A 10,520-nucleotide genomic window follows, 5' to 3' on the forward strand; every position below is an offset into this window, starting at 1 on the left:
TGGGATTTTTAATGACCACAGAGAGTCAGGACTTCGGTTTAACGCCTCATACGAAAGATGGTGCTTTTTTTACAGTATAGTGTCTCCATCACTGTACTGGGGCATTAGGACCCACACAGACCACAGGGTGAGCAACCCCTGCTGGCCTCCCTAATACCACTTCCAGTTATTCTCTAGTGTAATATCAAACTATAGAATAAAGGAAAAGCTGCTACATAATTTTATATATATTTCACTATCATTATAAAATGTGGAAAATAAAACACAACATGTCTCAATTTTGGACTGAAAGTGTATATCTTGGTCGCAATACAATAAGGCAAGCAGGTACAATAAGGCAAGCAGATGTTTAAATTGTGTTGTGTTAATTTGATGTTTTAAGTTGAGTTTAATTATGTATAACAGATGTTTAAATTGCATTGTGTTAATTTGATGTTTTAAGTTGAGTTTAATTATGTATAACAGATGTTTAAATTGCGTTGTGTTAATTTGATGTTATTGTAAATTGGTATATGTCTCATCACTGTCACGACTGCTATGTTGATCGGAACTGCACCCAAGAATTTCACACACCATTGCACTTGTATATATGGCTGTGTGACAATAAAGTGATTTGATTTGAAAAAGTAAGATGCAAAACAATGACATTGAAAAGACACCAAACCAGAGCCAAGAACCCATCAAAAACCAGTTTTATTGAGATTTAATTTAGATGCCATCACTTGCTTGGTCATACTTGGCATTTGGTAAGTTTGCATATATCAGTGAAATCAAACCTGCAGTCTCTGTGATAGACCTTTGGCAATTTTACAACATGTAAACCAAACATAACAGTTATCATGAAATCAAACAAAAATAAAGGAAACCTCACTGGATGAGTCATGCCCCCATTATTCTTAATCAGATGTGTGGATGTTAAGGACTAATCACAGACATGGTAACAAATCCTGAATACAACAATAAATGTAGAATTGCTTTTAAATAACATCTTCGTTACTACCTTATTTCATAAATCATTCTTTTTTATTATTAAAAGTACCCAACAACAATAATCTTTTGTAATGCTTTAATTTGCAGCATTTATTCTGTTTTCAGGTGTACATCATCTCAGCCATGTGTGACATCTTCTTGGGGATGTAAAGGTAATATTCCATGTAGCCGGAAAGGTCCTCTATTGTGATGTCATCAACGTAAGCACGAGCTTGTTCGGAACAAGATCGTGGGGAGCTGGAAGTTGCGTTATTTTTCCCAATGTTAGTTCTGCTGTTTGGAGAACTGTCCTGCGGGCTGGGCAGTTTTTGTTCACATTCTGAGATCACATCACGAAGGCCAGTGAATGAGTAGACCTCAACACCTTGCCAACCTGGACACTGGCACTCTCTTTGCCCACACGGGCACTGACTGCCTTCCTGCAGCTTGCTCAGAGTTTGAAAGTCAGAAGGATTACATTCGGCTGCATCCTGAGAGCTCTGGCCACTCCATCGAGTGGGCCTGTTTTCAGGAACGCTCTCATCATCACAGGGCATTCTTGGTCTGAGCTGCGGTGAGTCTGGACCCTTAGGAGAAGGTAGATGGTTTTCATACCCAACAACACCAAATACAGTTGTACAGGGAGCAGAGAACGGTACTTCCTTCTTGACAGAGATGCCAAGAGAAGCGCTGGTGTCATCAGACTCTGGGGGGCTCTTGTGTTTGAGGTGGCCAGGAGGGGGAGGCATTTTGCTGCAGTAGGTAAATTTAGGAGGGTGAAGGATGGGAGATTTTGATCTTCGTCGTCGCTGGCTTCTCACAACACCTCTGGATGATTTCCGTGTACATCTATAGTATAAAATGACATAGAAAACAGTAATCAAACGAGCTGGCCTAAACCGTCCTCTCGCTCATGTAGTGCTGGGAAAATCAAATAAGTTAAAGGGGTCATGACCTGCCTTCTTTATTATTTTAATATGCTCCTTGAAGTTCGCTTATAATATTAGTAAAAAATAATAATTAAAAATCATATATTTGTAAAACATGACAATGTTTTACCCTCATTCTGACCCTCTGTCAGAAACGCTCCGTTTTGGTGCTGCTTCTCTTTTAAGACTTGACAGTAAACACCCACTGTTCTAATTGGCTCTCTGCTCTTGACTGACCAGCCATCTCAATGCTCACCGCTGCTGGGCGGGGGTACGGAAGTGATATGGTAAAGTAAGCATTTATTTGTTGTTGTGGATGTGGTCAGATGCAAATGTCTATCACAGTGTGACATCACAATGTGGAGGAAGTAGAGAACGAGTCATTTTGGCAGCTTAGTTTCAGCAAAAGGAAGGAAGTTTTGTCTGAAAATTACAGTGTTTTTATAGTACAATAAACCCTTACATATGAAAAGATCAAAGAAAATGTAATTCCTCATGTCGACCCCTTTAAGCGAATCAGTTTTTTCAGACAGTTCAGGTAAATGAACCAGTTAAAATATATGATTCACTTAGATTTAGTGTTGGGAATTCCAGTTCATTTTAGTTAGTTGGTTCGTTCAGACAGTTCACATAAATGATTCACTTAAGGCTGCGAGTGAGCTCAAAGGGACTTTGCCTTATTTTTTATTTCTTTTTTAAATAAAATGTTAGTTAAATGCTGCTGTTTATCACTATATTTTGACTCTCCTATATAAAATATGGTGTTTTATTCATTGTATAAATTTGCGTTTAATTTAGTGTTGTCACCCTAATTGTGTAGAATCACCCCAATAATATATAGAACTTCAGATTGCAGAATTACATAACATCATCTGATTGTTATAGGCCTAATATATATATATATATATATATATTCAATATAATGGATCACTGAAATAGCTTCAATTTCTGATTTCTTCTGTTTTTGTATATCTCATAATAAATTGTTTCAAAAATTCAAACAAAATCTAACATAAAACAAAGGCAATCTGAGTAAACACAAATACAGTTTTTAAATGATAATGTTATTTATTGAAGCAAAAAAGTTATCCAATACCAACTGGGCCTGTGTGAAAAAGTATTTGCTCTTAGTTACTAAATCCATAATGGGGTTCAGCCAGACTACACACACCCAGGCCTGATTACTGCCAGCATTTTTCAATCAAATCAACACCTAAATAGAACTTTTTCAGCAGCATGAAGTTGGCTAAAAGGTCTCACCCAGTAGCACACTATGCCAAGGTTGAAAGAAATTTCAGAAATGAGGGAAAAGGTGACTGAAATACATCAGTCTGGGAAGGGTTACAAATCTATTTCAAAGGCTCTGGGACTCCAAAGAACCACAGTGAGAGCCATCATCTCCAAATGGAGAAAACTTGGCACAGTAGTGAACCTTCCCAGAAGTGGCTGACCTTCCAAAATTCCTCCAAGAGCACAGCGACGACTCATCCAGGAAGTCACAAAAAAGCCAAGGACAACATCCGAGAAATTGCAGGCCTCTCTTGCATCAATAAAGGTCACTGTTCATGACTCCATGGAAAAAAAATGCTATCCACGCAAGAGTGGCGAGGCAAAAACAACTGCTAACCCAGAAGAACATTAAGGCTTGTCTGAATTTTTGCCAAAACACACCTTGATGATCCTCAAACCTTTTGGGAGAATGTTCTGTGGACTGATGAGTCGAAAGTGGAACTGTTTGGAAGACAGGTGTCCCGTTACATCTGGCGTAAATCAAACACAGAATTCCACAAAAAGAACTTCATACCGACGGTCAAGCATGGTGGTGGTAGTGTGATGGTGTGGGGATGCTTTGCTGCTTCAGGGCGACTTGCAATAATTGAGGGAAACATGAATTCCGCTCTCTACCAGAAAATTCTAAAGGAGAACTTCCAGTCATCAGACTGTGAGTTGAAGCTTAAACGAAACTGGATAATGCAGCAAGACAATGATCCAAACCACAGGAGTAAGTCCATCCCTAAATGGCTCAAAAGAAGCTAAATTAAAGTTTTGGAGTGGCCCAGTCAAAGTCCTGACTTGAACCCGATTGAGATGCTGTGGCAGGACCTTAAACGGGCAGTCCATGTTCAAAAACCCTCCAATGTGACTGAACTAAAGTAGTTCTGCAAAGAAGAGTGGGCCAAAATTCCACCACAGCAATGAGAAAGACTGATCTCAGTTATCGGAAGCGTTTGGTTGCAGTTGTTGCTGCTAAAAGTGGCACAACCAGCTATTAAGTTTAAGGGGGCAGTTAGTTTTTCACATGGGTGATGTTGGTGTTGGATAACTTTTTTGCTTCAATATAAAAAAATATATATATATATATTTGAAAACAGTATTTCGTGTTTACTCAGGTTGCCTTTGGTTGCAGAAGATCTAAAACAATTTAGTATGAAAAATACAAAAAAAAACAGAAGAAATAACTGCACTGTAACTTGTGTAGCTAACCACTTTTTTAAAAGAGTAACTACTTTTCATTATGGGTAGCTTGTAGCTTGGGAATCAACAGTTTCAAAGCAGCTTCCCGAATACTGGTGACTATCTTTACATAGAACTGGTAGGGATGGGCGGTATGACCAAAATCGAATCACTGTATGAGTAATCTTACACACAGTGATGGAATATACATCACAGCGCGTGTTATTTTAGCTGGAAATTCACCCCAAAAATGTTTTAAGTATTAAATAACCACGTAGTAATGCCTCTTTAAATAATCCAGTAATTTAATTACTTTGCAAAAGAAAGATACTTCATCTTATAAATTGAAAATAAGACCAGTAATACCAGTAAGAATTGTAATAAATTATAAATCCGACTAGATGACTCAGGTTTCAAGATGTTGTAATATAGCTGTCATCCGACCTACTATAATCAATGAAGCTCTCTACACTGAGTAAGCCCATCTGCGACACACTGTAGTTTGCAGAGTAGACTATAGTTAGAAGACTAATGCCTGAACAGGGTCAAATTAAAGGAATATTTCACCCAAAATTTTAAATTCTCTCATTTACTCACCCTCATGCCATCCCAGATGTGTATGACTTACTTTCTTCTGCAGAACACAAATGAAGTTTTTTTAGAAGAATATCTCAGCTCTGCAGGTTCATACAATACAAGTGAATTCAGGACCTAAACTTTAAAGATACAAAAAACACATAAAAGCTATTTTACCTATACGACTCTAGTAGTTTAATCCATGTCTTCTGAAGCGATCCAATCGGTTTGGGTGAGACCAGACCAAGATGTAACTTTTGTCACTATATATCTTGACATCTTTGGTGATCATGATTTCAAGCTCGATTACTCTGTGCACGCCAAGCACTAGGAAGTGTAATCAACCTTGAAATCATGATCGTGCCTAGAGACTGCAATGGCAAGATGTTCAGTGAAAAAGTTACATTTTGGTCTGTTCTAACCTAAAATCAATTGGATCTCTTCAGAAGACATGGATTAATCCACTGGAGTTTTATGGATTACTTTTATGCTGGCTTTGTGCTTTTTTGGAGAGCTGAAATATTCTTCTTAAAATATTTTATATTTGTGTTCTGCAGAAGAAAGAAAGTCATACACATAAATGAGAGAATTTTTGGGTGAATTATTCCTTTAAGTGACCATATTCCTATGAAATATATGATATCCCTAAGAAAAGAGCCAAACATTCTGATCGAACACCTATTAAAACCAGGCACTGCTAATTCATTTGGATACTACAGCGCATGGAAAAACAAGCTATAAACATCTTTTATATTAATCATTTTCAAACCATTGGATAAATCAGTGTTGCAGATTATGTGTTAAAGAAAATAAGCTTAAAGCCTAACTTGATTTGTGAATGGAAAAATCATTCATTTTCATAACTGGGTCCTGACGCCCTCTACAGTGTATGTTAAATTAAATATAAATAATATTTGTATATTTAAAAAAAAATATATATATATATATAGTCTAAGGTTTCTTAGGCACCAAACACTGCAATGACAAAAATTAAATTGCAATTTTTTGTTTTTGCTGGTTCTCAGGAGGATCTCTAACAGCTGACACATTTCTACAATTGCAGGATGTATACTATCACACCGCCCAGTCCTAGCTATAACTATACAATAATTGAAAACAATAGTAAAACATCCTAAAGCTGCCCCTACCCATGCCAGTTGTCTTTTGAAGAGGTTATCTTGGATTTGGCTCCCTCTGGGCTGCCACGTGAAACCAATCTGGAAGCCAGTGTTTCACAGACACGTACTGTGGTTGTGGAACTGGAACAAAATATATACAATTACCTGGAAGTCAAACAAATCTCTCTGCCAAAATGGTTTGTCATTTGCCATTTTGCCAAACAATACTTAAAAGGAATGTTCAGTCAGTGTTTAATACAAGTTAAGCTCAATCCACAGCATCTGTGGTATAATATTGATTATCGCTAAAATAATTTAGACTTGTCCCTTGTTTATTTTTATTAAAAAAAAAAAAAAAAAACCACTTACAATAAGGCACTTAATGGAAGTGAATGGGGCCAGTCTATAAACGTCTCAGAAATGTAACCACAAGATGTAAACATTATACATGTTAACATGATTTTAGTTTGATGAAAATCACTTACTAACCTTATCAGTGTAAAGTTATATCCAATATTATTAACTTCTTTGCCATGATGACAACACCTGTAACCCTGTAAGCGATTTGATCACTCTAAAAGCATGTAGAAAAGAGATTCTGAAATGGTGTATTTTAATATTCATGAACTGGCCCTCACTGTGACTGATTTTTGCTCTTTTAAAAGTGCACTCAGTAATTTTTTGTTCACATCATCTTAGACTGACACTGACACCTAGTGGTGTGGATGTAGCATCATTCAAACACAATATTTTTCAGTTACTGATGTAATTGTAGAAATTCTCTTTTCACAGTGAGCCATGATTAGTTTAATCCATGAGTTCAAGTATCCAATATCAAGGCAGTTACTGAGATATGATTCAAATATGGCCGCCCCCATGAGGGGACCCTCTCCATATAGAATAAAACAGCATGTAAAATGATCATCTCATACGAGTAGGGCTGTCAAATTAAATACGAATTTTGAATATCTGTCGAATTTAAGGACAAAATGCACATTCAAATGCTAAAACTATATTTGAATTTTGGATTTGTGCCAAGCACTGACGATGACTTAAGATCGATCGCATTCTTGCGCTAATAAAGGCTAGACACAGCAAAATACAGTTTAACAGAAAGCAGATGTCTCAAGATGCTTTTTAAAGTTCTTTTTAATCAGAAACAGCATCTAAAAAAACAGTGCTCCTGCACGAGATGCTGAATAAATAAAAAAGCGAAAGATGTTCGTCTAGCGCGTTTACACAGAAAAACAAATAGATGGTTGCAAAAGCGTTCGGTGTGAACAGCCCCTTACAGTTGGTGGAGGTACTTGGCCGTTGCGTTTTGCTCTCTTAATAAGCATTTCTCAGATAAAGCAATGAGTTTAAATGCTTTGTCAGGAAAGGAGTTCAACTTGGAAATGTTTGTCTCCAGATTCTCGCGTTCGGTTCCATTCTGTTGTGCTCCGTTTGTTTGAACAGCACCTGGCCTGGGCTCATAGTCTGAGCCACTTCACCACCGAGTGCAGCCGAATACCACTGCTCTCTGGGAATACTGCTACCCTACATACAACTGTAATGAATAAAAAAAAACAATGTGATATTTTGCTGTTATTATGAAGTTTGAGTCAGGGGTAGTATACTGTGGTATCAGTAAGTGTAACACCATGTGTACTGTCTATTGAAGCGTATTTATTTTATGCACATTAGTTGAAAATGGACTGCTCTTTTTTTTTAACAGGAATGTTATGTGCAGTAATATAATGGTGTTGTATGGTTTATGTATTTAATGACCTCTTGTGGACTAAGGAAACAACATTAATTTAAAAAAATCAGCTGACTTTAAAATATTTAAGGTAAAAATTCAAACTTATTTTACCTGCCAAGTTGACAGCCCTAGATGTGGGTTGTCATGATTTTTTTACATTTCAAAATTACAATTTCTTTTGAAGTAAAACTTTTTAAATGAGGAAATAATTACTGAGTGCACCTTCTTTTAAAAATAAACCGAGGTGCTACACCATTATGCTACAAATGCTGTTTAAGCTTATCTTGTATTGAACACGGTACATTCCTTTAATGACAATGACCATCCATTCCAACATCCAGACAAACTGTAACGGTTACTATTAAAACATCAACAAACCTTTCAGCATCCACACGCAGTTTCTTAAAAGCGGTCTGTAGTGTCTCCTCCTCGCACTCCTTTCCTTCTTTCTCCACAGCAGCCATAACGCTAGACAGCCTTAAAACAGAAACCAAAACCACAAGGCTAAAGTAATATAAGTCACCAGTGTCAATACTGATGTTTTCCATTGAGTTAATGTGACAGTTGTGCATTCTTATGGCCATACTAACACAATAAATTTCCCAACATAAAAAATACACTTAATACATTTTACCAACATTGACATGCATTTTAAAAAATTTGAGAAATGGATACAAATTAGGAAAAACTGCAATGGCTAAAACTTTACTCATGACAAACACAAAATAACATCTTGTAGTTTCTAGATATTATTACAAAGGTTATAACGCACAAGTTGAGTACCATGTTATAAAATATAGACTCATATTAAATGCAGATTTGTTTTCAAACACATTGCACTTTTTTGGCTGTGTTAATGTCAACCGCATAAATTTAGCCAAAGGTGTGTTTTTTGGGGGGGAATATCGATACTTCAACCTCAGTTCCTATAATACATCTATAATACACTGTGTCCACAAAATAGTTATACTCAGGACCCGGAGCCCTGGCTTCAAAATTTAAATTTGTAATATTTTCCACTAGATGACACCATTTTTCTCATGTTTAGCCTATGGAGCAAATACATGCTTTTCCCTATTTTCTGTTTGCTGTATTATAGAGCACTGCAGGCCAATTAAATAAATGATGCAGCTAAAATTGTGTGGGTGTGTTGGTATGAATGTCAGAGTGTGTTATGTATGTGTGTATTGAGAAATGTGTGTGTGTGTGTGTTTGTAAAAAACAGTGGCATTATATAAACAAACTGGCATTTAAAGGGTTAAAATCCTTAAAATAAATGAATATTTGGTAGTTATGATCAGGTCTGATGTTGGTTAAAAAAATCTAAGTCAGTGAAGGGGAAAATAATATTAATATATAATATTTTTATGGCAGTTTTTTTGACACGGATATTTTTGTCCACCAAAGACCTCTGAGTAACTTTTTTTAAATTGATGCACAGGGGCTAAATACCCCTTATCATTTACGTTTCAATCACAGAGCACTAGTAGTGTGTCATGTTATGAAATAGTGATGACATGAACACTTAGCATCATGAAGCTTAGCATTGTGTCTAGCCAGTTAGCGCTGTTTACATTCTATTTGTAAGTTGGCTAAATAAAATATACAAATAGTAACTGACCACAGCAGAAATATACTTACGGCTACAGGGCCCAAACCAGCGTAAAACCAGGGCATACAGGCGTTTGTGTCCTCTGTTTGAGGATCTGTATGTCGCATAAAAGCTAACAGGCTAACGATGGCCAGTGAGCGTGCACAAACTCCTCGACGTCTTTGAGAAACCCGCTTTAAATCGCCATATGACGGGCTGTCCACGGGCGTAACGTACACTGAAATTATCCCGATGTTATCTTAGTACATTAACTACCCAGAAATGACAACGGAATCAGTAAAACATGTCAAATATTCTAGATTTGTCCCTCGCCAGTCCCTTGTTTACACACCAGACACTCAGAGTGACTCTGCAACAACGCAGATCTTGATGACGTAGTACACAAACATATAAAACGACACCAGATTACGACTCTGTTTTTAAAAGATTCGCGTATTGTGTATCTATTCTACAGAGTTGAAAGGCTTGATAATTGTTTATCCCCTATATGTCCTTTAAGGAATAGTTCACCCAAAATGTAAATTCTCTCATTGATTTTCTCACCCTCATGCCATCCCAAATGTGTATCTGTTTTGCTTGCAGAGCACAAACGAAGATTTTTAGAGAAATATCTCAGCTCTGTAACTCCTCACAATGCAAGTGAATGGTGGGCCAGAACTTTGAAGCTCCAAAAAGCACATAAAGGCAGCATCAAATAAACCATACGACTCCAGTGGTTAAATCCATGTCTTGAGAAGCGATGTGATAAGTGTGGGTGAGAAACAGATCAATATTGAAGTCCCCAGTAGGTGTCAATATGCACGAATAATGCAAGTCAGCAAAAACAAAAGAAGAAGAATGTGAAAGTGGACGTTTAAAGTAAAAAATAAAGAAATATCTAGAATAAGAAAATTCCACGCATGTGAAAAGTGGTACTACAGAAGCCCAAAGAGTCTGGTGGTTTGGCATTGCCTAACTTAGTTTAATGTTACTGGGCAGCTAATTTATACCCTATTCTGAATTGGTTCCAGGTGGATCTCAAACACTTGCCTGCTTGGTGTTCGATGGCGTCTGCTTCTTGTGCCCCAGCTTCACTTCCTGCCTTGATTTCATGCCCTCATATCTCCACTGTACCTTGT

The 10,520-nt window shown here is 37.0% G+C and overlaps 1 protein-coding gene across 2 annotated transcripts; it reads right to left on the reverse strand.

Moving 5' to 3' along the window:
* Nucleotides 1-654: 654 nt before the first annotated feature.
* Nucleotides 655-10,168, reverse strand: LOC127449489 (oxidative stress-responsive serine-rich protein 1-like). Of its 2 annotated transcripts, none has more exons than XM_051712961.1 (4): nt 9,946-10,168; nt 8,169-8,267; nt 6,077-6,187; nt 655-1,818 (listed from the first exon to the last, which is right to left on the reverse strand). In XM_051712961.1, exons 2-4 carry the CDS (start codon nt 8,252-8,254, stop codon nt 1,092-1,094), a joined length of 924 nt encoding a protein of 307 aa, XP_051568921.1. In that variant the 5' UTR covers nt 8,255-8,267; nt 9,946-10,168; the 3' UTR covers nt 655-1,091. The 2 variants fall into 2 exon arrangements, with proteins under 2 accessions (XP_051568921.1, XP_051568920.1); XM_051712960.1 differs by lacking the exon at nt 9,946-10,168 and adding an exon at nt 9,432-9,770 and having other exon boundaries at nt 656-1,818.
* Nucleotides 10,169-10,520: the final 352 nt, after the last annotated feature.

Source organism: Myxocyprinus asiaticus, chromosome 12 (genome assembly GCF_019703515.2).
Source record: "Myxocyprinus asiaticus isolate MX2 ecotype Aquarium Trade chromosome 12, UBuf_Myxa_2, whole genome shotgun sequence".
Taxonomy (NCBI): domain Eukaryota; kingdom Metazoa; phylum Chordata; class Actinopteri; order Cypriniformes; family Catostomidae; genus Myxocyprinus; species Myxocyprinus asiaticus.